The sequence below is a fragment of the Castor canadensis genome, chromosome 10, assembly GCF_047511655.1.
Source record: "Castor canadensis chromosome 10, mCasCan1.hap1v2, whole genome shotgun sequence".
Lineage (NCBI taxonomy): Eukaryota > Metazoa > Chordata > Mammalia > Rodentia > Castoridae > Castor > Castor canadensis.
In genome coordinates this window covers 55677231-55704006 of record NC_133395.1, presented here as the reverse complement: position 1 = coordinate 55704006, position 26776 = coordinate 55677231, and the positions used below count along the sequence as shown (strand labels likewise).

The 26776-nt window shown below is 36.4% G+C and overlaps 1 protein-coding gene and 1 pseudogene across 2 annotated transcripts in view; one reads left to right on the top strand and one right to left on the bottom strand.

The window, feature by feature from the left end:
* Vwa8 (von Willebrand factor A domain containing 8) overlaps positions 1–26776 on the top strand; it is a 358183-nt gene that overhangs the window by 20579 nt on the left and 310828 nt on the right. For both annotated transcript variants that reach the window (XM_074043312.1, XM_074043313.1), the window contains exon 3: positions 24741–24871. In XM_074043312.1, the coding sequence (XP_073899413.1) occupies positions 24741–24871 (131 nt within the window). The remainder of the gene's footprint in view (positions 1–24740; positions 24872–26776) is intronic.
* Positions 9960–10831, bottom strand: LOC109686485 (B-cell lymphoma/leukemia 10 pseudogene; annotated as a pseudogene).

The window sequence follows — 26776 nt, the reverse complement described above, 5'->3', positions numbered from 1 at the left end:
TAAGTATGAGTTTCCACACAACTGTTTCTTGTTCTTGCTCCCCTTTTCCCCCCATTATTTCGTTCCTATGAATGACACTTGACTATGAGGATTACTAAAGTTTATTATGATTCTGCTGAAGAGGTATGCTAAAGGTAGTCTAGTCCTCATTCAGTCTTTCCCTTAAAACATAAATCTTGATCTGGTGTGGTGTCTCATGACTGTAATCCCAGTATTTGGGAGGCAGAGGCAGGAAAATTTTAAGTTTGAGGACAGCATGGCAACATAGTGAATTCCAGGCAATCCTGGGCAACATAGAGACTCTGTCTCAAAAACCCTGAATCAGTCAATCAACTAATTTGGTATGTATTTCATACATACATACTTTGAATTTACCCTGTTAGGTTGTTTACAAGTTTACAAATGGCTGTAGGCCCTTCAAATAAATTTCAGTTTCCTTTCAAAGATCAAACTCACCGTGTTTACAATGTAGCGAGAACTTTGACCTCTTCAGTCTCACAGACATGAGGCATAATCAATGCCTGATTGCTGTCAACAGAGGAAAGTACTATCCATTCTTTCTTTTGACATCTAAAAGACCATAATCTCCTAAATAGGTCATTTGAAATATTTTGTCGTAGTCACAAATATGTAATCATTGTGTGAATTTTTTTTTTTGTTTTTGTTTTATTATACAAGGCTTGGGTCATTTCTCCCCCCTGCCCCCACCCCCTCCCTTACCACCCACTCCGCCCCCTCCCTCTTCCCCCCACCCCCTCAATACCTGGCAGAAACTATTTTGCCCTTATCTCTAATTTTGTTGAAGAGAGAGTATAAGCAATAGTAGGAAGGAACAAGTCTTTTTGCTGGTTGAGATAAGGATAGTTATACAGGGAGTTGACTCACATTAATTTCCTGTGCGTGTGTGTTACCTTCTAGGTTAATTCTTCTTGATCTAACCTTTTCTCTAGTTCCTGGTCCTCTTCTCCTATTGGCCTCAGTTGCTTTTAAGGTATCTGCTTTAGTTTCTCTGAATTAAAGGGCAACAAATGCTAACTAGTTTTTTAGGTGTCTTACCTATCCTCACCCCTCCCTTGTGTGCTCTTGCTTTTATCATGTGCTCAAAGTCCAATCCCCTTGTTGTGTTTGCCCTTGATCTAATGTCCACATATGAGGGAGAACATACGATTTTTGGTCTTTTGGGCCGGGCTAACCTCACTCAGAATGATGTTCTCCAATTCCATCCATTTAACTATAAATGATAAGATTTCATTCTTCTTCATGGCTCAGTAAAATTCCATTGTGTATAGATACCACATTTTCTTAATCCATTCGTCAGTGGTGGGCCATCTTGGCTGTTTCCATAACTTGGCTATTGTGAATAGTGCTGCAATAAACATGGGTGTGCAGGTGCCTCTGGAGTAACCTGTGTCACAGTCTTTTGGGTATATTCCCAACAGTGGTATTGCTGGATCAAATGGTAGATCAATGTTTAGCTTTTTAAGTAGCCTCCAAATATTTTTCCAGGGTGGTTGTACTAGTTTACATTCCCACCAACAGTGTAAGAGGGTTCCTTTTTCCCCGCATCCTCGCCAACACCTGTTGTTCGTGGTGTTGCTAATGATGGCTATTCTAACAGGGGTGAGGTGGAATCTTAGTGTGGTTTTAATTTGCATTTCCTTTATGGCTAGAGATGGTGAGCATTTTTTCATGTGTTTTTTGGCCATTTGAATTTCTTCTTTTGAGAAAGTTCTGTTTTGTTCACTTGCCCATTTCTTTATTGGTTCATTAGTTTTGGGAGAATTTAGTTTTTTAAGTTCCCTGTATATTCTGGTGTGTGAATCTTATTAAATCATAGAATCCATAAGGGAATCTACGTTCACTTTTAGGACTTTTAGGGTCAATGAATCTTAGCAATAATATATTAATTTTTTTTTTTTTTTTTGCGGTACTAGGGTTTGAAATCAGGGCCTTGAACTAGCTAGGCAGGCACTCTACCACTTGAGCCTGCCCTCAGCCCTTTTTTTGTATTAGGTATTTTTCAGGTAAGGTCTTATGTTTTTCTTTGGGGCCAGTCTCAGATTGGATTTTCTTACCTGTGGCTTCCTGTGTAGCTGCGTCACAGACATGCACCCCCAAGCCTGGTTTATTAGACTGAGATGCACGTATCAGCTGGCCTTGAAAAGCACTCCTCCTGGTCTTTGCCTCCTGAGTTGCTGAGGTTACAGGTATGAGCCACCACTTCTGACTATTTTAAAACTTTTTTTTTTTGTGGTGGGACTGGTGTTTGAACTCAGGGCTCTAATGCTTGAGCCACACTTCCAGCCTATTTTTGGTCTGGTTATTTTGGAGATAGGCTCTTTCAAACTATTTCCTTGACTGGCCTCAAACGTTGATTCTCCCTATCTCAGCCTCTCAAGTAGGTAGGGTTACAGGTGTCAGCCACTGGCACCCAGTGCTATTTTAAAACTTTTAAGAATAGACTTTGAATAAGTGTATTTTCATATTTTGTAAATTACTGAGGGGTAATTCAGTGGCTGGTTGAAATTAAGCTCCGAAGTGTGAACGTTTCTAAATATAACAATGTTCTCATAAATTGTTGCCAAAAACCCTCATAAAAACCCAAACAGCAACAACAGGACAGTTACTAATTTTCTTTATCTAGTTTTGACTTTAATTACTGTTTTCATACATCCCTTATGTAATCAAAACATTTCACGTCTTTTGTACTTAGTTATTAGTAACTTACTCTTTGAAATTTACCAAAAGAATTTGCACTGAAAGCAGTTGTGCTTTCAGTTGTCCATTTGTCATTATTCCTTCCATCCTAACAATATCCTTGTGTATTAAGTTTTGTATATCAAAAAGATGGTAGTATGTTTGCTCTAGTGGTAAGTTGTTATATTGTCTCTAATAGTTTATCTTATGACCAACTGTGTCTATTTGTTAGAAAAGGAGTGTTAGGAGTTTAACTTAAATAAATAAAAGGAGACATGGCTATGTTAACCAGAATCTTTTATTTATTTATTTTTTTTGGTGGGACTGGGGTTTGAACTTAAAGCTTCATGCTTATAAAGCAGGCACTCTACTGCTTGAGCCACACCTCCAGTCCATTTTACTCTGGTTATTTTGAAGATGAGGATCTCCCAAAGTATTTACCTGAGCTTTCCTCAAACCAAAATACTCCTGATTTCAGCCTCTTAAGTAGCTAGAATTACAGGCCTGAGCCATCACTGCCTGGCAGCCAGAATCTTAAGTATTCACTTAGGCATGGCATGGTTGCTGCATGTTGATTGGACAGATAGACTATATTGCATCGTACAGCATGTTGTTGCGTATTCATTTATTGTGATTACGTTCAAATATCATGTTTGTTGAACTTTATCTGCTTCTCAAGAAATATTTCCAAAACAGTAAAATTATAGTTCTTTGACTTCACTGTTGCTATTACATGATTGATTAGAAATTAAGGGTTTTGGTTATGTGGGAATTTTCATGGTTTATTTTTTCTTTTGGAGTTTAAAAAATATATTCTAAAATGCTTTGGGAATGCTGTTTTGTTGAAGTTTTTCTCTATTTCTGTATTTCTGCTTTAGTCGAGCTCATTCTAAAACACTTTTTGTCTTTTTAGATATTTAATATTTTCAAATGGAACATAAAAAGGTAGACTTTTATTAAAGAAAGGAATGTTAGCAATTATTATCCTTTCCTTTCCAAAATTCTGTTGAGTAGCCAGGAAAGTAGGACCACAGGAAAGAGGTCGGAAGACTAATTAGTAGCAAAGCCTAAATTTTAGGACTTTATGTGGTTTTCCTTTTATAGCCTGCCATAGAACTAATTCTGGCATAGAAAGAAAATGCTATGTTAGAAAATTTAAAAGTGTGAAAGATGATAAAAAGTACTGAATTAGTTGAGGCACGGCAGTGCTATTTTATATCTGTCTTTCTGAAAGTTATTAGAGAAATGAAAATCATTCTTAAAGTAATGAAGAAATACAAATCAAAATGTTGAACTCTGAACCTTGCTATTTATGTTTTAATGTATGCTTCAGACAATGATAGAAATCCTGCTACCTGGCAGGGGCTACAGACTACAAGTATTCTGAAGTGGAAGTCTAAAATTCATTGAGAAGCCACATGAAAGCAGTATTATTTCACCAAAATGAAACTTCTTATCACCTGAAATAATAAATGCTTATATTCTGTAGTCAGTTGCCCACATGTCATTTGACTTGGCTCTGTCCCCATAGTTTTGGGCACAGTAGGGTATCTTCCTAGCTTGAGCATGTTGCCCAGTGCCTGGCACATCCTGTGCATAAGTTACATTGCTCTCCCATGTCTGGCTATCCAGGTCTTCCCAGCTCCTGCCTTGCTATTACAACTTCCATGTATCATCTTGTCCCAAGTGCTTCACTTGCAAGTGTTGAAGTGGATCATTGAAGCTCTTTTGCCTTTTTATGTGAAAACTGTATCTTAAGCCTTAGATGAAATTGGCAGTGTTTTAAAAAAGAGATCCTTTCATATTTTTGTACTTGAAGTTAAACTGTTTTGTACGGAAGAAGGTATTTTGCTTAGGGTTTGCCTTAACAGGGGGTGCTCCATGGTATCAAGTTTTCAATAGATATTTTTAAACCTAACCTGAGAATTATATTCTCTGTACTTAAGTAATTTTCTTGTTGTAGTCAGTAAACCAATTATACATGAGGTCATTGAAGGTTTACTAGACACACTGAACTTATCCGAGCAATTAGGGCCCACAAAGATTTTCTGCAAGAATTACAACATCATGCTCTTAAAATGGTTCACAGGATGAGAGATTTTTTTCCTTTAGTGTATAAGTAATTTTGAGGTTTGAGAAATTAGAAATTCATCAACATCATAAATGACAGTAGCATGGAAAAACTGATTTTTGTGTGACTGCAGATCATGTAGCATAATCATTACAGCTATTTGTCAATTTTAATGAATCAGTGGCAGAGGTTACTCTCTGGGAGAGTGTTACCTAAGCTTTCCTTACTTATAGAGTCAGAGCTGGGAAAAATCACAAGAGAAGCAAGGCTTCCAATACTGGATCTGCCTTATTTTTCATATTGTACTAATTGCCTCTTGTTACATAAGAGACTTTACTTGCAAGAATTACTTTTGAGATTTCTTTACATGTATTTTTAGCAGCAGAACCCTCAAAGGGAAGACTCTCATCAACTTTTAAAAGCCTTGAATGTGTCCTGGGGTCTCTCCTCTTCTGTATAGCAGTCTTAATCCAATGCCTAATTGTTTTTGAATCTTCTTTCTCTCAGGAACCATATTCGAGATGGCTTAAGAGATTTTGGTGCATTTTATTTTTATTTTCCACTTAGTTTCTCTTATTACTTTCTGCAACTTTCATTATAGATATATACTTTAAAATTTTTATTTTTAATTGACAAAATTGTATAGAGTACAGCATGAGGTTTTGATGTGCGTGTGTATTGAGGAATGACTAAGTCAAGCTAATTACTTGCACATTTTTTTTGTGATGAGAACATTTAAAATCTACGCTCCTAACAATTTTCAAGTATATAATATATTATTATAATTATTAACTCTAGCCAGCATTGTTGTACAGTGGCTCTGAATTTACTCCTCCTGTGTAACTGAAATTTCATATTCTTTGGCCAGCATTTCTCCAATGTGTCCTGCCCCCAAATGTACAATTTTTGAGCTATGTAGTAAAGTAGAATTCTTTGGATCCTGGCAATTTAGCCATGATTAATGATGTTATTTAAATGAGAAGATGAAGTCAAATAGTAAATCCTTAAATCAAAACCACATTTTTAGTGTACAAATAACAGGTGTGATAGAGGATTGTATAACTAATATATAATTTGTAAAATATACTTTATAAATTGGTGAGAAAAATCATGGATCCAGTAAAAAATATATGAAGATTTAAATAGGCACAACACATAAGGGGAAATCCAAATGGCCAAAAAGTATATGAATATATGTTCTAACTCTGCTTAATAGTTAGTGAGGTGCAAATTATACAGGTAGCAGTTCTTGTGCATCACTTGGGCCAAACTTGAAAAGTGTTATAAAGTCGAGCACTTACAAAGTTTCAGGGAAATTGCTATTAGAAGTATTAATTTATATAACTTCTTTGGAAGGTAGTATGGGAGTAGCTATTAAAATAAAAAGTGAACTGAGCATGGTGGCACATGCCTATAATCCCATCTACTTAGGAGGCTGAGAAAGCAGGATTGAGTGTGAGGCCACCCTTGGCTGCATATTAAGAGTCCAGTTCATAAATAGGTAAATAAATATAAATTAAAATGTACCTTTTGATATAGCAGTGTCTTTTTAAGGTCCTGTCCACTAAGGAAAAATCATTACCTAAAAAAGGCTATATGTGCACAATATATTGCAACATTTTGGCATTTTGGATAGTGACAAAACCTAGAAGCCCTCTGAGTCTGTTAACAGAGGAATATTGAATGAAGTATTGTATGTCCATACTATGGAATCTTCTACAGTTAGTTAGGAAAAAAGGCTCTATTTACATCTGTGGAATGGCTGTGTCATCTATATCATGGTATTTAACTTTTTAAGAAACTGCCATTCTCCAAAGTGATTGTATCATTTTGTATTCCCACCTTCAATGCATCAGATTCCAGTTCCTCTGGATTCTTGCCTTTTCTTGCTGTGATCAGTCTTTTGAGTTTTAGCCATTCTAAAGGGCATATACCCTTTTCTCATAGTGATTTCAATTTCTGTTTTTGACTGGCTGAGGACGGTAGGCATCTAGCCATGTGCTTCTTAGACATCTGTGTATCTGTGGTGAAATGTCTGCTTAGATCCTCAGATCTTTCACCAGCTTACCTTTTTCTAGGGTGGGGAGTGTTTGTGGTCTGTTCGAGTTTTGCTATTTCTTTCTCACTCTCTCTCTCTTTTTTTTTTTCCCCTTATTTTGTCAGAAGATTTGCAAATATTTTCTCCAGTGGCTTATCATTCTGTTTTCTTCATAGTGTTCTTTGAAGAGCAGAGGTTATTAATTTTTCTTTCTTCTTTCCTGCTTCTTCCTCCCACCCCCTTTCTTTTTTTCAGTACTAGGGTTTGAACTCAGGGCTTTGCACGTACCAGGCATGCTCTCTACCACTTGAGCCACTCCACCAGCCCAAAAGTTATAAATTTTAATGAAGTCCAATTTATTGGTTTTTTACTTTGACAGATCATACTTTTGGTATCACCTAAGAAACTTACCAGTTCTTTGTCTAACCAAAGACCACAAAGACATCCCTCCCATTTTTATTTAGATGTTTTCATTGTTGTTATTTATTTATGTATTTGTTTATGGTACTGAGGTTTGAGCCTAGGGCCTTGCTTCTGCTTGGCAAGTCTTCCATCACTGGAGCCATGCCTCTGGCCCTGTTTTTTTCCTTTTAGTTATTTTTCTGAATAGATTCTTATATTTAAAAAAAAATTATTAGTTGTAATAGTTGTACAGGGAGTTTCGCTGTGATATCTCTATATATGCTTACAGTGGACCTTGGTTAAGTTCATCCCCTTCGTCATCTTCCTCATCTACTTGCACCCTACTTCAAATGACTTCTGCAGGTTTCATTGTTTCATTGTTCTACCTTCATACATGTATATAAAGTACTTGACCATATTCATGCTCCTTTACCCTCCATTCCTCTTTCCCTCTCACATATTCCATCCCCCTAACAGGACCTGTTTTACATTCCTGTCCTTCATTGTTTAACTATATGTTCATTGTCCAGAAGGGTTTTGCCTTGGTATTTCACCTGTGAATTTATGGTACTTTAATCAGTCTAATGCTTCCTTATCCCTTTCCCCCCACCTCGTATTGTTCGACAGTTTTGAGTGTGTTTTGTTGTGCCTTGTTTCTATGCAGGTGTGATGTATTTCAACGTTATTCACTTTATCATTCTTGTTTCCTTTCTCTTGGTTCTCACGTTTTTGCCCAGGCTGGTCTGGACTGTGATCCCCCTGTTTTTACCTCCTGCATAGATGGGATTATAAACGTGCCAGTATGCCTAGTTTATTACATGAGATTGGGTCTTACTAACTTTTTGCCTGGATTGGCAAAAAGATCCTCCATTCTCCACCTCCTGAGTAGCTGAAATTTCAGCTATGAAGTACACACCTGGCTTAGATGTTCACATTTATGTCTGCTGTCCTTTTTGAGTTAATTTTTGTGTATGGTATAAGGTGTGGGTTAAAGTTCATTTATTTTGCATATGGATGAATTCAATTGTTCCTACACCATTTGTTGAAAAATTGACATTTCTCCACTGACTGGCCTTTGTAGTTTTGTCATAAATCTGTTATCCATGTATATTGTGAGTCTGTTTCTAGAGTCTGTTCTGTTCCATTGATCTATTTGATTTTCTTGACACCAGGGTCTCACTGTTTAGATTACTGTAGCTTTATAGTTAGTCTTTTTTTTTAGAGTCTAAGTTTACTAATTTATTGACTATATAGATGACTAACAGTCTAAAAGAAAACTCAGTGCTAAAAACTAACACATACATAAGTGCTGCAATATATCTAAATTTTGATCTTTGATTCCAAGTAAATCCTATTTAATTTTTTGTTCTTTTTCCTTCTTTTTATTTCCCCTGGAAATAGGGTCTCACTATGTAGCCAGGCCAGCTTCAAATTTGGGGTTCTCCAGCCTCAGTCTCCTGAGTGCTGGCATACAGGTATGTACACACCTGGCTGTGAAATCTTATATTAAAAAAAGGTGTTAGACATCTAAAAATTAGACATTTTGCTTTAGATGGTTCTGTTTTAAACTCCAAAATGTAGCACCACTTATTTAAAAAAAACCTTTTATTGTTAATAGCAAACTTCCATTTTTAGTTTTTTAAATAATAGAAACATAGGAAATGGATATCAGAAAACAGGTAGAATCATGATTTAAATGAAAAGAATCAGAGTAAAAATTTATAAATGTATAAAATTAGTCAGATTTTGTTATACAACAAAAGATAACTCTATCTTATGGTCTGCTTGTTCCAAATAGCATTAAAAATAAAATATAATTGTCATATACACACTAGAAAACCTTTTTTTTTGGTGGTACTGGGGTTTGAACTCAGGGCCTTGTACTTACTAGGCAGGTGCTCTACCACTTGAGCTATGCCTCCAGCCCTTTGTGATTTTGCTATTTTTTAAATAGGATCTTATGTTTACTCCTGTGCTGGCCTGGACCTCAATCCTCCTATTTCCCAAATAAGTGGGATAACAGGTGCATAACACCGTGCCCAGCTTTTATTGGCTGAGATGAGGTTTCATAAATTTTTTGCCAGGGTTTCAAACCATGATCCTCTTGATTAGCTGGGATTACAGGCATGAACCACCATGCCTGGCCTGTTCTAGTTATTTCAACCATACACATACAGTAGTACTCATTAAAAGAGAACAAAAAGTTCAGAGGTTTTTTTTTTTAAAAAATCACATCAAATTACATGTAATAATTGAGGTTCATACTAAGATATTTTTCTTTAGGAAAAAAATGATAAAGCAAACACTGAAAATCCAAAGAAAGCAGTATCAGTAAGATTAATAAGAAATGAATTTTGGCAAATTGAGATAGACCTTAGGTGGCTCAAACTTCATTAGGTGTTTCTCCAGAATGAGGAGACCGTGTGAGACCAACTGAATGAGAGATTCTCTGCTATTAGTGGTTGGCTTTGTTAACAATAAGAGCAGCTTATTGTTGAAAATTTACTGCTACAGTGTTGGAAAAGACTATTTTTTTTATTAGCCTCTGAAAATATCTAGTACAAATACATTGAGAAACATTATTCCAAGCATAACAGTCTATTCCCAAATAAAATATTCCCTATAAAAATCAGTCTTACGACATAAAAAATCTGAAAAATAAAAAAACAGAAAATACTGAGAAGTGTATGACCAACATTATTTATATATAACTATCCCTAAAAGTATGCGTCTTTTATGCTAAAAACTCTATTTACAAAATATGCTTACATTGTATTTTAAAAGATGTGTATCAAATGTAAGTAAATCGTTATAGTAGTTTTATAAAAAGATTATACCCTTTGAAACATCTTTTGTCACTATTAAAAAAAATAAAAGGCAATAAAGTGTCGCTGCGTGACACAGCAGGTGATCTTAAGGGAAGAAACATCTCACTAGAGTTTCCACAAGTTCCTCCTCCTTCTAACTGCAGCTCTGGTGGCAAAGGAGGAGCTCAGGGTCCCCAGGTCTAGGAAGTGTAGTTGAAGAGAAGTTGGTATTTTCAGTTCTGCCTACTTCCAGGACAGGCAAATTCAAAGAAGAATCAGTAGAAAAAAAGGGAGCTGTGCTGGATTCTCCTTCTGGATGGTACACGACAGCGGATGCTCGAAGTTTTTCAGAGAAATTACTCTCATTTGAATTTGATCTAGAAAGGCTGTTTGTGGCTCCATCTGGAAAAGGCTCACAGCTGCTACATTTCAGTCCTTTGAGATGTTCTCGTTTTATATTTCGGAGTTTCAGTACTTCATCTGTAATCTTCTGTATCAGAAAGTTCTGTGTTTTTTTCCCCTCGAATAGATTCAACAAGAGTGCCTAGTCCTTTGGGGTTTTCTTGTAAGTAGTCTAACAATTTTCCAGCCCTTTTCCTACTTCATGTGCGGCAAGAAATTTCTTCAGTGTCTTCTCTACTGAGGATTTTTTTTGCACGTAGATGATCAAAATGTCTCTCAGCTATGATTTTCTCACACAGGTAAACACGCAAATTTTCAAGAGCGTCCTTCTTCACTTCAGTCAGGTCCTCCTCGGTGAGGGATGGCACGGTGGGCTCCATGGCAGAGGAGGGAGATGACACTTCTTCCAGGTCCGGGAGTCTGGGCCGCGCCACCCCGCCCTGACTGGGGCTCTGGCTTCTGGGTCACTGGGGACAAGAGACGAGGAGCGGGGTGGAGAAGACGACCGCCCCTTGGCAAACAGAGGGGGCTCTGAGGCCTAACCGTAGCACTTCTATAGTTAGTCTTGAAATCAGATAATGTTAGTCATCCATCTTTGTTCTTTTACAACATTGTTTTGACCATTCTAGGCCCTTTGCATTTATAAATGATATTTGTATCCTGCTTGTTAATATCAATTTTAATAAAAGCCTGCTGTGATTTTTTCATTAGGATTGCATTGAATCTGTAGGTAATTTTGGAGATAATTAATAATAATTCTGAACTTTCCAACCCATGAACAAGTTATCTCTATTTAGATCATCTTTAATTTCTCTCAGTGTTATTTTGTTATTTTCAGTGAACAGGTCTTACTTACTTTATCTTTATGTTATTGTGAATGGCACTGTTTTTTAACTTTAACACAGAAATACAACTGATTTTTTTATATTGATCTGGGTTCTTGGCACCTTGCTAAAATCATGTTTTAGTTCTAGAGATTATTTTTTATAGATTACGTCACATTTTAACATAAACAATCACGTTGTCTATAAAGGCAGTTCTACTTTTTCCTTTCCAATCTAGATGATTCTTATTTCATTTATTTATTTATTTTTGCCTTATTGCAGTTTCTGGACTCTCCAGTGTAATATTGAATAGAGAACATTGAGAACACATGAGAGAGAATATTGTTTTATTCTTGGTGATGGGGAAAGCGTTCAATCTCTCTGCTTCTGTAGAGCTTTTTATAGATGTTCTTTATCAAGCTGAGGGAGTTTCCTTCTTTTCATAATAGGCTTAAAAATTTTAATTAGGAAGGGATATTAGATTTTGTTGAGTGCTTTTTCTGTATTCTTTGACATGATTTTGTGATTTTTGTTTTTTGTTTGTTAATATGGTGAATTGCATTGATTGATTTTCAGACACTAAGTTTTCACTCTCAGGACAAATCCCACCTGGTAAAGATACGTTGTTTTTTTAATTATTTCACTCAGTTTGCAAAAATCTTGTTTGGAATTTGTGCATCTGTATTTGTGAGAGATACTGATTTGCAACTTTTTTGTCACATTGTTGTCAGATTTTGATATCAGGGTAGTGCTTGTCTCATAGAATGAATTAGAGTTTCTCTTCTGCTTTCTGCATGTGTTTGTATAAAATTCATATGCTTCCTCAGTGTTTTGTAGTATTTACCAGTGTAATCATCTCAGACTGGAGTTTTCTGTGTGGGAAGATTTTTAACTGTAAATTCAGTTTCTTTCATACATGTTGTTAATCAAGTCATCTCTTCTTATATCAGCTAAGGAAGAGCTGGAATTTGTCTTTTCAGATGTCCATTCATTTCATCTAAGTTGTGGAATATATTAGCATAAAATATTTCACAACATACCCTTATTATCCTTGTACTATCTAAGGTGTATGTATTTCATGTATTTCTGTATCATTTCTGATGTCAGTAATTTGTGTTTTATCCCTTTCTTGATCATACTGTTGCTCTCAAAGAACAAGCTTTTGGTTTCATTGATTTTTCTTTATTTTCCTGTTTTTGGTCATTGATCTTTAAGTTCTCATCGGTATCATTTCCCTTCTTTGGGTTTCATTTGCTCTTCTTTTTCTAGTCTCAAGGAAGAAGCTGAGACTATTAATTTGAAATACTTCCTCTTTCTCATTATAGGCACTTAGTGCTGCTATGCAATTTCCCTTAAGAACTGCTTCAGTGGCACGACAAAAATTTACCTATATTAAGTTTTCATTTCTGTTTAGTTAAGAAAGCTTTGCAATTCCCTTTTAGATTTCTTCTTTGACAAATCTGTTTTTTGGTTTTTTTTTGGCAGTACTGGGGTTTGAACTCAGGACCTCATGTTTGCTAGGCATGCGCTTTATCACTTGAGCCATTCTGCTAACCCCAATGAATCTGTTATTTTTAAGAGATGAATTTTATTGTATATATTTAGAGTATGCAGCATAAGTTATGGTATATATATATATGTGTGTGTGTGTATGTGTGTGTGTGTGTGTAGTAAAATGTTTACAATAGTGAAGCAAGTTAATATGTCCACCATTTCATAGTTATCCATTTTTATGTTTTGTGGCAAGAGCAGCTAAAATGTCCTTTAGAGAATCCCAAATCCAGTACAGTTTTATTACCTGTGTTGTCCAGTAAATGTCTAGACTTCTTCAATGACATATAACTACCACTTTGTGTCCTTTGACCTACATCTCTCCATTTGCTACTCTCCCACCCTCATCCCTGCTAACCTCTGTTTTACTTTAGCGTAAGGTGCATCCAGATGGTGCAAATGGCAAGATTCTTCTTTTTTTTTCTCAGTCATACTGAGGACCGAATCCAGGGCATTGAGCATGCTAGGCAGGTACTCTATCACTGAACTATGTCCCAATCCAAGATTTTTTAAAAGGCTAAATAATATTCCATGGTGTGTGTGTGTGTGTGTGTGTGTGTGTGTGTGTGTGTATGCGCAACAGAACTCCCTACTAACATTGTGTTGTTTTCTGATTGTTTTGTAGAGCCTTTGTTCCTTTTGTGCTCTTGTCTATTTTTGTGCTTTGATAACTTTCTGTTGTGCTAAACTTTGATTCCTATGTCTTTATCATTTGTATATCTGCTGTGGCTTTTTGGTTTTTTGTTACCATGAGGCTTACATAAAACATGTTATAGTTATAATTGACTATTTTAAGCTAGTAACAATTTGTCATATTAAAAAACTCTGGACTTTTACCATCCTCCAATCTGTGTTTTTGATAATACAACTTATAGCTTATTGTAATATATGTAACAACTTATTGTACCTTTAGTGATTTTTGACTGTTTTGAGTTCTAACTTGCATGCCAGACATATGTGTGACTCAGACATTGACATTAGTTATTGAAGTATTCTGGATCTGACTCTGTCTTTACCTCTACCAGTGAGTATATTCAGGGTAGTAATGATTATCCTTATGTTTGTCTGAGAAACTAACTGGTTTAAGCATTTCTTGCAATGCAGGTCTAGTGCAAGAACTAGCTTTTGCTAGTTTGGGAGAGACTTTATTTTTCCTTTATTTCTGAAGGATGTCATTGCTGGGTATAGTATTTTTTGCTGGCATTGTTTTTCTTTCAGCACTTAGAATATATTGTCTCATTCTCTTTTCAAGGTTTCTCCTTAGAAACCCACTATAAATCTGATGAAGAGTCCCTCATAAGTGACTCAGTGTGTCTCTCTTACTGCTTTTAAAATTCTGCCTCTGTCTTTTGTTTCATTCTGTTTTTTTTTTTTCTTTGTGGTATTGGAGTTTGAACTCAGGGCTTCATGATTGCTAGGCAGACACTCTACCACTTTTAGCTGCACCTTCAGATCTTTTTCCTCTGGTTATTTAGGAGATAGGGTCTCAATTTTTGCCCAGGCTGACCTGGACCACAATCCTCCTGATTTTATGCTTCCCTCTATAGCTGGGATGACAGGTTCATGCCACCACTTCCAGCCTTTTTCCATTGAGATGGGCTCTTGCAAATTCTTTTGCTCATGTTGGCTTAGAACTATGATCCTCCTAATTTCAGCCTCCTTCATTAGTTCGGTATGACAGGCTCACCCCACCATACCTAGTTTTTGGTTGAGATGGGGTTTTGCAAATTTTTTGCCTAGACTGGCCTTCAATCACTATCCTCTCAATCTCAGCCTCCCAGTAGCTAGGATTATAGGTGTGAGCCACTGGCACCTGTCTGTTCAGTCTCTGTCTTTGACACTTTAATCCTAATGTGCCCCAGAGAGAATCTCTTGGGTTGAATGTTTGTGGACTTTGGAGGTTCATGGATCTGAATGTCCATCTTTCTCCCAAGATGTGGGAAGCCTTCAGTAATTATTTTATTAAATAAGTTTTCTTTCTATATTTTTAAAATTAGAAGTCCCATAGTGTGGATGTTTGTTCATTAACGGTGTCACATAAGCCCTATGGGCTTTCTTTACTCTTTTTTCCCCTCACTCTTCATGGAGTCTTTCAAAGACCTATCTTCAAGTTCTTAGATCTTCTGCTTCATGTAGTCTATTTTGAAGCTCCCTACTACATTTTTTATTTCTTTGAAAAATCAGCCTCAAAAATTTTGTTTTTGTTTTTTTTTTTTTTTAGAAATATCTATTTGTTGAATTTCTTGTTCAGATCATAAGTTGTTTTCTGATTTAACTGAATTATCTGTCCATGTCTCTTATATCTCACTGATTTTCCTTAACAGTGTTATTTTTATTTTAAATTTCTTTTCAGGCTGTTCACAAATATCCATTTCTTTCTTTCTTTCTCTCTCTCTCTCTCTCTTTTTTTTTTTTTTGGCAGTACCTGGGGTTTGAACTCAGGGCTTCACACTTACTAGACTGATGCTGTACCACTTGAGCCACATTGCCAGTCTTTTTTCACTGGGTATTTTTCTTTTTTTCCTTTTATTATTCATATGTGCATACAAGGCTTGGGTCATTTCTCCTCCCTGCCCCCACTCCCTCCCTTACCACCCACTCCGCCCCCTCCCTCTCCCCCCTGGGTATTTTTCTTGATAGGGTCTTGAGAACTATTTGCCTGGGCTAGCTTTGAGCTGTGATCCTCCTGATTTCTGCCTCCTGAGTAGCTAGGGTTACAGATGTGAGCCACTGGTACCTGGCACAAATACTCATTTCTTACTGGAAAATAACTATATTCCTTTGATGATGTCATGTTTCCTTGCTTTTTCATGTTTTGTGTGTCCCTGCATTGACTTTTGTGCATCTGGAAGAACAGTCTCTAAACTTACAGAACAGCTTTCGTTAAGGCAGACGTTTACCTATAGATGGGCCTGCAGGAGCTATCTGGGTAGCATGCAGTGTCTGTGTTTCTGGTGAGTGCAGTGATACAGCCTTCATGTGCTTCTTTAGTGATCAAGATCAGTGATGACTGTGGGTGCCTCAGCCATCGAGGCTACTAGAACTGTGGTAGTGACAGTGGCAGTATAGGTTATTAGGGTCCTTAGTGGAAAGGGCTTTAGAGATTCTCCTGTTCTTATCTCCCTGCAGTGGGAAGTCTTAGCTGAGGGAATCTCTCTTGGTGGCAGGTCTGACGTCCATAGGGAGTCACTGTTGTTAGGTGGCAGTTTAGTAGAAGAACATGTAGTTGTAGTAAGGAGTTAGTTGTTCTTCTTTTGATATCTCACAGTGTAATGTGGTAGAGAGATCAAATTCAGGGGAGGGTGATAGGCCTGTGTTCAGATAGCTGAGTGATTTTTGGGGTGATTGTGGTGAATAAAATGAAATATGGTAAAGCACAGGGCTCAGGCTATATAGATTTTGATGTGGTGAGTACTGTGTTCCTTTTTCCATTATTTCTTCAGGCTGGGCTCTAGGTCCAGCAGTAATTTGAGTATAAACTCAGAAGCACGTTCATACCTACCTGGCTACACTGTGCCTCCTGCCGTCCAGGGCACTAGAGAGAGGCATTTGCAGGAGAGGAAGGATTTTTCCATATCTAGTTCTCATTGCCTGAGGGCTGGACATAGTACCTTAACTGTGGGCTTCATGTAGTCTTACTTCACAAGTATTACTACTTTTCTTTTGAAAATAAGGAAACTTCAATCCAAACGAGTCAAAATGTTTGTCCAAGAACACTGATAAAGGACAGGATGAAGAACACAGCTAGGTTTGTCAGGCTTCAAAGGCCTTTTTTTTCTGTTATATTACGTTGCTTCTTGGGGCACCAAGAAAACATCACTAGTTTTCAGGGATTTATTATAAGAAAATTTGAACTATGCTTAATTTTCTGGAATTTTAGTTTTAACCTTGTATATGACAAATTTGAATCTGTAAATGGAGAAAAGTCCAATTTAGATTACTCTAATACAGTATTTTAAGGCCTTTGAATATGACTGACTGAATTTTTTTTTTTTGTGGATACAAATATTGGCAAGAATTAAATCAGGAATTTAGTCCAGTGTGAAACTAGATGTTTTCATTTTACATAGATTAGAAAATCACAGCACACAGGATCAGACTTTTTAGTACTATTTTAACATCAGTTTATTATTGGTGGACTCCTGGAAGGTAGCATCTTGTGCCTAAAAGCACAGTTGGGAATTCTCTCCCGCACTGGCCATGTTTATGTTAAGTTAGGCAAGGCAGTGTGGCAGCTTGTTTTGCAGATGTTCATCATGTATAGTCTTAAGTCTTGTTTCTATTTCTGGCATGCTTTTAAATGACTAATGATTTCTTGAGGCTATCCTAAAAGTACAGCTAGTCTCAAGCATTAATGTAAACTCCACCTCATGCTTCACATAGCATTACATCATGTTTTCTTTCATGGTGTAATTCAGTTTCCTGATAAACATGAGAGTGTTTTCTTTTTTCAGAAAATATATTAAAATATGAATAAGAAAAGTATGATTTTTATGAAGAAGTGGGTCCTCTGATAACATAATGTCCATAGCAAAATAATTTTGAAACTTTAATAGAAAGAATAAAACATATTGTTATATGTCACTAAAAATAAGAGAAACAGAAATATTGGCCAGAACAGCAAGTGTACTAGATTTAATAGAGCCCTATGTGGTTTGTGCTTGTAGGGACAGTCTTAAACTTGATGGTAGACAGCTGTCAGAAAGCATTTGAAGGGAGCTAGAGGGCATAATGTCTAGAATGCAAGCTATGGGTTCAAAGGATTTAAGTCTAATATTGAGTATAGACTTATCAACTGTGGACAAATGCTACTGCTTTTCCAACTTTGATTTTTTCTATTATAAAATGGGAATGAGGAGTATTTAACAAATATGCAACATTTACCAGTACTGGACCTTGTTCTATGTGCTTAGTTTAATCCTCACAACAACTCTGTAAGTACAGTTATTATATCCATTATATAGATGGGGAAACCAAGCACAGAGTTTTAAAACTTGGGTATGGTTACACAATTTGTAAATAGCAGAGCTGGGATTTGAACCCAACTGGCTCAAATTTATGTTCTTACAAACTATTGTCTGATGCCTCTTTGGGTTGTTGCAAGACCTAAATGAGATACAGTATAAAAAATCATTTGTGTTATAACCCAGCACACCATAGGAATGCAATAAATTATGGCCATTATTGGTACTATTATTGAGGGAAGGTAAAAGTAGGGAAAAGATGTCTTTGCTAAGGTTTTCCACAGACTACAAGTTCAGCCACAAGATTGTGAAGTTGCTTAGGACTGAAATGTTGGAGTGACAAGAACTTGGATATACTGGTGTCTCTTACAGTTTCAACAACTTCATTGTGCAAAAAGTAGGGGAAACTGAGAGGAAATCTTCCTGTGGGCTTAATTGTGACTAATTAGAAACAACTCCTTAGTAGTGTGCAAGCAGCAGAGACCTTGAAAAAAGTGTTTGTAGAAAGGTGCTGTTGATCTGTTGGGTGGGACTGTCTTGGACACTGCATTTAGCATTACTATCAGTGTACTAAACTATCCCTCACTCCTCAAAGCTTTGTAACAACCTAAAGTATCACCATACATTGGAAATGCCTCTGGCAGGCATAGGGAATGATAGTACTGTCGCTGGTTGAGAACCTCTGTGGAGTGGTAAGAATAAAATAAGGCATTGCTGAGAATTGTCAGATACTTCTCAAGGCAGTGGTTCTCAGCACACATGAACATCGTGCTGAAGAGGAAGACACTACCATGATTCCCCAGGCTCTAACTTTAAATAACACCATGCCTTCCTCTCTTATTTAAGAAAGGACATTGGTGTATACATTGCTCTGTCATTGCAGGGACAGCTTTGATTCTGCTCCAATTTTATTTTTTTAAAAGATAAATTATTCCCAAATTTCAGCACTTTATTAAATCAACAATTGCAAAGGGCAAGCCTCATGTTTAATTAAGAACTGCCTTGGATTTTTAAAACCTTGAAAATGACTGTAACGCTAAGGTTAAGACATTTAAAATGGATTGGAACTACCTAGAACTAAACTGAATCCTAAAATGATGAGTAGTTACCGATAGTTATAAAGAGTGAAAGGTGGGAAGAAGCTAAAGAGATAAACTTGGGTCTACCTTCTAAAACCTTGCAAATTTTAGATTTTAAATAGCCAAGTCCAAGTAATGAATGGATCATCTGACATATTGACAGAATTGAATATGAAGTAGTAACACAAAACTCAGAGATATGTAAGGAAGCCCTGTGGCCAAATTAAGTTTCAGTTGTGACAATGCAAAGGAAAGGGGAGGGGAGGGGGGCAGGGGGGAGAAATGACCCAAACAATGTACGCACATGTGAATAAATGAATAATAAAAAAATGCAAAGGGAAGAACTCAGGTTGTTTAAATTTTTAATTATATATTTGATTTCTGAGTAAGAGGAGATAGTAGAACAGTAGCACAGGGAACATTGTGTTATTTTACTGATAAAGAAGTGGGGTGTCTTAATTTTATTTTATTTCATCCTTAAATGTCAGGGAGACTGACTTGTCTCAAAATAAGAAAGAATGGACTGTTCATCACAAAGATGGGTTTAAGCCTGAAGTAGGAAAGAAACAAGTGAAAAGGACATGTGGTAGTTATAAATGAGGGTAATTCTCCAGGCTCGGATGAATTGCATCCAAACATCGTGAAAGTACTTGATAGATTCTTCACAAAGACACACTTGGAATAGTATTTTTCAATCAGTTTTTCATTATTGCTCTCCTGAGGACCTTCTTCTCCACCCACTTGTTGCTCCCCAACCCCCTAAAATTTTAATAGCACAAATACATGGTTTATCTGTTTCTGAACTGTGTTCTTTTACAGGACCACAAACCATTGTAATATCCAAAATTTTTTCTCAATCCCTCCTCCGGGATCCAGTTTTTGTCCCTTTTGTGTAACATGTCTCCATGCATGTCTTAGTGGATCCACAAGAACAGAAGGGAAGCCAAGCACCTGCACTTGGGTATTAAGTCTGGTGATTTTCAGCCATAGAGGTGTTCCCCTGGAAAAATTATACAATGCTTTAGTGTGACTCCAGTGACATGGTTATCTACCCAGTCTGCTCAAAACCTTTACCTTCATCTTCCCATTACAATAAAGAAAATCAGAAAATTATCTCTTCAAATGGTTAACTTTTAGCTTTCTTTGGTAGCATAAAGATTTTTATTTTTTTGGCGGCAGTGGGGTTTGAACTTAGGTATCTCATGCTTGTTAGTCAGGCACTGTTACTGCTTGAGCTTCTCTGCCAGCCCTTCAGCTTTCTTTGGGGATGAAGGGCTACCCTAGTGATATTGGGCTGTCAGAGGGGGACAAAGAAGGCACACTTTTGGTCCTAGGCAAGCTTTCTTAGTTGGATCTTTGAATTCTTTTGTGACCTCACTGGGTGATTTAATTCATTTAAAAAGTATGGAGACAGGTATGGTACACGTAACTGTAATCCCAGCTACTTGGGAGGGAGGTAGAGATTGGGAGGATCACATTTTGGGGCCGGCTGAGCAAAAAGTTAGCAAGACCTCCATCCCTCATCTCAATAAAGTAAACTGGGTATGGTGGAACATGTCTACAGTCTCAGCTACATGGGAGTTGTAGGTAGGAGGATGGTGGGTCAAGGTCAGCCTAGGGAAAAAACCACGAGATCCTATGTGAAAAATAAAGCCAAAGAACTAGGGGTATGGTTCAAGTGGTAGAGCACCTGCCTAGCCAGCATGGGGTCCTGAGTTTAAACCCCAGTACCACAAAAAAAAAAAAAAGTACAAAACAAAAACTAAACTGTGGGATATTCACTATATGCAGAAGACTTCATGTCATGTGTGTGCGTGTGTGTGTATGTATGTGTGTTAACTAACATAAGGAAACAAACACTGTAACCTACACTAATTTTAGAACTAGAATATATTACCAGTACTATTAAAGCTATTCATGAGAATCTGAGTCCATGCTCATGGATAAGAATGTCTTATCCATTCGGGATAAGGTATCCCTTCATCCTGAATTTATTAATCCCTTGCTTTTTCGACTGCTGTTTAATTGCACATGTATGTATTTCTGAGGAATTGTATTGCTATACATTGACCTTTATCAAAACGGTGTATATATATTTGTTAATGTATTTTAACTGTATGAAGATGTTTTATTGTGGTATTTTCATCATGCATATATTATACTTTGATAGAATTCACCGCGTTTCTCTTTCCTATCCCCGATCTCTCCCCATTTTTTTTTTTTGCAGTTTTTAGTGTGTTTCATTGTGCTGTTCACACATAGATACAGTATGCTTTGATCATCTTTACCCCATCACCTTTTCTTTTCCCTTTCCCCCAACATAATTTCATTCTTCTTTATGACTGAATAATATCACATATATCATATTTTCTTCATCCTTTCATTAGTTAGTGAACACCTGGGCTAATTCCATAACTTGGGTATTGTGAATAGTGCTGCAGTAAACATGGGTGTGCAGGTGTCTGTCTCTGTTGTATCCTTAATTACATTCCTTTGGATATATGTCCAGGAGTGGTATAGCAGGGTCATATGGTGGCCTATTTTCTGTTTTCTGAGGAACATCTATCTAGTTTCCATAGTGGCTGTACTGGTTTACATTCCCACTAACAATACATAAAGTTCCCTTTTCCCACATCCTTACATCATTTGTTATTATTTGTTTTCATGATAATAACCATTCTGACTGGGATGAGATGGAATCTCAATGTAGTTTTTTTAAATTGTTGTGTGGGGGGTACATTGTGGCATTTACAAAAGTTCTTACAATATATCAAATATATCATAGCTGAGTTCACCCCCTCCTCCATTCTCCTTATCCCCCCTCCCCCCATTCCAGGAATAGTTTCAGCAGGTCTCATTTTTCCATTTACATGTATATGTATATGGTATTTGCACTCTATTCACCCTCTCACATGCTTTCCCCACATCCTCCCTGCCACACACTGGTACCAACCACCCAGACCACCACCCTCCTGTTCTTCAGTTTTGTAAAAGAAAAGAAAATGACATGTTTGTTAAGATAGCTGTACAAGGAATTTCCTTTTGACATTTCCATGTATATATGTTCAATGTAGTTTGATTTGCATCTCTCTGTGCCTAAGGATGTTGACTATTTTACACATATTCATTAGACATTTGTACTTCTTTTGAGATCCATCTCTTCAGTTCATTTGCCATTTGTTAATTAGACTATTTGTTCTCTTTGTGTTTAGTTTTTGACCTCTTTATATATTCTAGTTATTAATCCCTTGTCAGATGACTAGCTGGCAAAGATTTTCTCTCATTCTGTAGGCTGGCTCTCCACTCTAATACTTGTTCGCTTTGATGCTTTTTAATTTGCTATAACCCATTTGTAAGTCCTTGCTCTTATTTCCTGGGCTGTTTATGTCCTATTAAGAAATTCCTATGCCTCTGTCTTCTTCTAGCGACTTCCCTATGTTTTCATCTAGTAGTTTTAGAGTTTCAGGCCTTAAATTAAGGTTTTTTATCCATATATGAATGATTTTTGTATAGTGTAAGAAGCAGGGATCTCGTTTCAGAATTCTACATGTGAATATTCAACTTTTCCAGCACCATTTGTTGAAGAGGCTGTCATTTCTCCAATGTATGTCTTTGGCATCTTTGTCAAAGATCTGATGGCTGTAGCTGTGTGGTTTCATTTCTGGGTCTTTGTTCTCTCGGTTTTTGTGTCTATTTTTGTGCCAGTACTGTTTTTATTACTATAGTACTATGGCACTGTATTATAATTTGAAGTTGAGTATTGTGATACCTCCAACTTTGCTGTTTTTGCTCATGATTTCTTTGGCTGTCCAAGGTCTTCTGTGTTAATTAAGATTGTTTTTTCTGTTTCTGTGAAGAACATCATTGAGTTTTGATAATGATCACATTGGATCTGTAGATTGCTTTTGGTATTACAACCATTTTCACAATATTAATTCTGCTGATCCATGAGCATGGGACTTCTTTCCATTTTCTATCGTCTTTTTCTTTCTTCAGTGTTTTATAGTTTTCATTGTTTATTATTTCAAGTTTATTCTTAGGTATTTAATTTTTTGAGGTTATTGTAAAGGTGATTGTTTCTCTGATTTATTTCTTACGCTGTTATTGGCGTATAGAGAAGCTACTGATTTTTGTATGTTGATTTTGTATTCTGCTACTTCACTGGACATGTTTGTCAGATCTAAGAGTTTTTTGGTAGAATTTTTAGGGTCTTTAAAGCATAAGATCATATCAGGAACAAATAGGGATAATTTGAGTTCTTCCTTTCCTGTTTGTATTCCTTTTATTTTCTTTCTCTTGCCTTCTTGCTCTGGCTAACAATCCAAGTACTGTCTTGATTGAGAGTGGGGAGAGTGGGCACTCTTGTCTTATTCCTGATTTTAGGGGGCGTGCTTTCAGTTTTTCCCTATTCAGTACAAAATTGGTATAGGTTTGTTGTGTATAGCCTTTATTATATTGAGGTACATTCCTTCTAGTCCTTGTTCAGGGCTTTTATCATGAAGGAATATTGAATTTTTTTTCATCTATTGAAATGACATTTGACTTTTGTCCTTGGTTCTATTTATATGTTGTATTATTTAAAACAGTATATTTGATTTAATTTGTGACTTTTTTTTCTCTCCAAATTGTATCCTTAAGAGTTCAACATATTATGGGATTAAATATTCCTTATGTGAATTTTTTTGGATTTTAGAATATTTGCATGTATATAGACATCTATATATCTATTTATCTTTATATATTGAGATAGAGTTGGGGTGGAACCTACATCTAAATAGGAAATTCATTCATTTTCATATATATCCCATACATGTAGCCTGAAAATAATTCCAAATTATATTTTTGGTGCCTCCACATTGTGACCGTGACTTGTCATGAGATCAGGTGTGAAATTTGCTACTTGTTGTATTATTTTGACACTCAAAAAGTGTCAGATTTTGGAGTATTTCAGATTTCTAGTTTCTAAATTAGAAATGCCTAGCCTATAGCATTAGTTTATTCATTTTTTGTTGCTGTGTAATATTCCACTGTATGCATTTTTATCTGTTCTCCTATCCCCAGTTTTTGAACAGTGCTGCTCGGAGTATTCTGTATGTCTCTTAATGTACAAGATCAAGAAGTTTTCTTTTATACCTAGGGACGGATTTGCTTAGTCATTGGGTAGTTTACATATTGAGAAACAAATTAGCTTTATTAATTTAAACATGCTAAAATGCTTGGACAGACAATGAGCACATTCGTGGTTTATTTAATAGTTGCTGTGGAAGGGCGTTGTGTGGGTAGTCTTCTATTCCCAAAACAGTTGTAGAAGAATAGACTTAAATTATAAGCCCCTATGATGTAATTTTAAATCTGTGTCAAACTTTGTATCTGTAAAGTTTGAGAGCTCTTACAACCATTGCCATCTTCAATTATAATGTATTTGTCTCCTGTTTTTCAAGTCTATGATAATCATTAATTGCCTGGGATGTTTCTGTCATATTTCTGTTTTGGAATGGAAGGGTTAGGCTATGAAACCTGCGAGAAAGTAATGATACCAGTTCCTCAAATCATCCTTGAAAATCACTTTCATTTCTTTAGGGACATATATAGATGATTATTCAGATGTTCTTACAAGCTTTCAAATGTAAGATATGTGACTCTTTGTGATATCAAAAACTTTGTTCTGTTTTAGCACTGATAATAATAGTTTTATCTGAAACAGTGAGCATTCACCAGGTATGTGTATATAATATCTCTCTATATGTATACAAATGTATATTTAAAAATACATAGTTTGCCTTGCTTGGAGATTTGTATTAGTAATAGCACTATACTATTGTAACAGTAAGCTGTTGTACTAGTATATTATTGTATAAGTAATCGTCCAGTTTGCATTTCATTTTCTCTTTTTTCTTCCTTAAAGTTTCAGACTCCATGACTCAATCTGTAGTCCAGCATCTGAGGTGGATAATGCAGAAAGATCTTTTGGGGCAAGATGTCTTTCTAATTGGACCTCCTGGGCCTCTCCGACGCTCTATTGCTATGCAGTACTTGGTGAGCAATCAGGTCTTGTCAACTCCTGATGGCTATAACCTTGATAAACTAAATAATAAAATAAATGAAAGTTAAGAGTTCATAAAGTGTCAGGATTAGCCACTAGTTGACATAAATATTAACATCAAAGGCTGATTTATTTATTTATTTTAAATTGTTTTATTATTCATATGTGCATACAATGCTTGGGTTATTTCTACCCCCTGCCCCCACCCCCTCCCTTACCACCCGCTCTGCCCCTTCCCTCTCTCCCCGACCCTCTCAATATCCAGCAGAAACTATTTTGCCCTTATCTCTAATTTTGTTGAAGAGAGAGTATAAGCAATAATAGGAAGGAACAAGGGTTTTTGCTAGTTGAGATAAGGATAGCTATACAGGGAGCTGACTCGCATTGATTTCCTGTGCATATGTGTTACCTTCTAGGTTAATTCTTTTTGATCTAACCTTTTCTGTAGTTCCTGGTCCCCTTCTCCTATTGGCCTCAGTTGCTTTAAAGTATCTGCTTTACTTTCTCTGCGTTGAGGGCAACAAATGCTAGCTAAGTTTTTAGGTGTCTTACCTATCCTCACCCCTCCCTTGTGTGCTCTCGCTTTTATCATGTGCTCAAAGTCCAATCCCTTGTTGTGTTTGCCCTTGATCTAATGTCCGCATATGAGGGAGAACATACTATTTTTGGTCTTTTGGGCCAGGTTAACCTCACTCAGAATGATGTTCTCCAATTCCATCCATTTACCAGCGAATGATAACATTTCGTTCTTCATGGCTGCATAAAATTTCATTGTGTATAGATACCACATTTTCTTGCTCCATTCGTCAGTAGTGGGGCATCTTGGCTGTTTCCATAACTTGGCTATTGTGAATAGTGCTGCAATAAACATGGGTGTGCAGGTGCCTCTGGAGTAACCTGTGTCACAGTCTTCAAAGGCTGATTTTTTAATAAAGTATTTGGTACAAGTTATTCGGGAGGCAGATGCAGATTTACTTTTCATAGCTGTAGCAGATTTTTGCTGTAACTAGAAAGACCTCCACTTTTAGTAGAAAAGAAATATAAATTCAGGCAGTGAGTTGTAAGTAGTGGGTCAAATCAGAACCTCTGAAATTTCAAAACTTAGTTTCATATTACTTAGTGACTATTCCCTGATCTTATGTTCACATTTTAAAAAATCAAGCAATTCCTTTGGCTTTTGGAAGTTATACAGTCTTTAGAGGGCCTTTCTTATCTATTATGTAAGAAATACATTAAATAGATGAGAAAGCAAGTTAACAGAGATTAAATAACTCATCAGTAAGTGATGTAGCTAGATCCCATATTGTTTCCCATTTCTGACATGTTCTCTTAAATAGTAGTAGTTCTGTAAGAATTGTTGTTAAGTGAATGAAATGTCTTAACCCAAATAAGAACATTTACAAGACTTTTCTACTACTTTGCAAGTATCAATAGGTCCTGACTGAAGGAAGAATACTATCAGATGAGGTTGTGTTATGAAGATTCTTTTTAGGATGAAAAGAAAACTTTGTTTAAAGCTTTCTTGTGTGATTTGGTATTAAAATATAAATTGCTTGTATTTGATTTCTGTCAAAATAAGCTTTTTTTTTTGGTTGTGCTGGGGCTTGAACTCAGGGCCTCAAGCTTTCTAAGTGGGTGCTGTACCACTTGCACCACTCCACTGACCCTTTTTTGTGTTGGGTATTTTCAGGATAGGGTCTTGCAAACTGTTTGCCTGGGCTGGCTTTGAACCAGGATCCTCCTGATCTCTGCCTTCCAAGTAATTAGGATTACAGGTGTGAGCCACCGATTTGTGACAAAATAAGTATATTGGAACTCCAAAAAGTATGCAGGCAAGAATGATAAAAATGCAATGGACAAATCAGAAACCTGACTTTCACTAACCTAATACTTTTCAT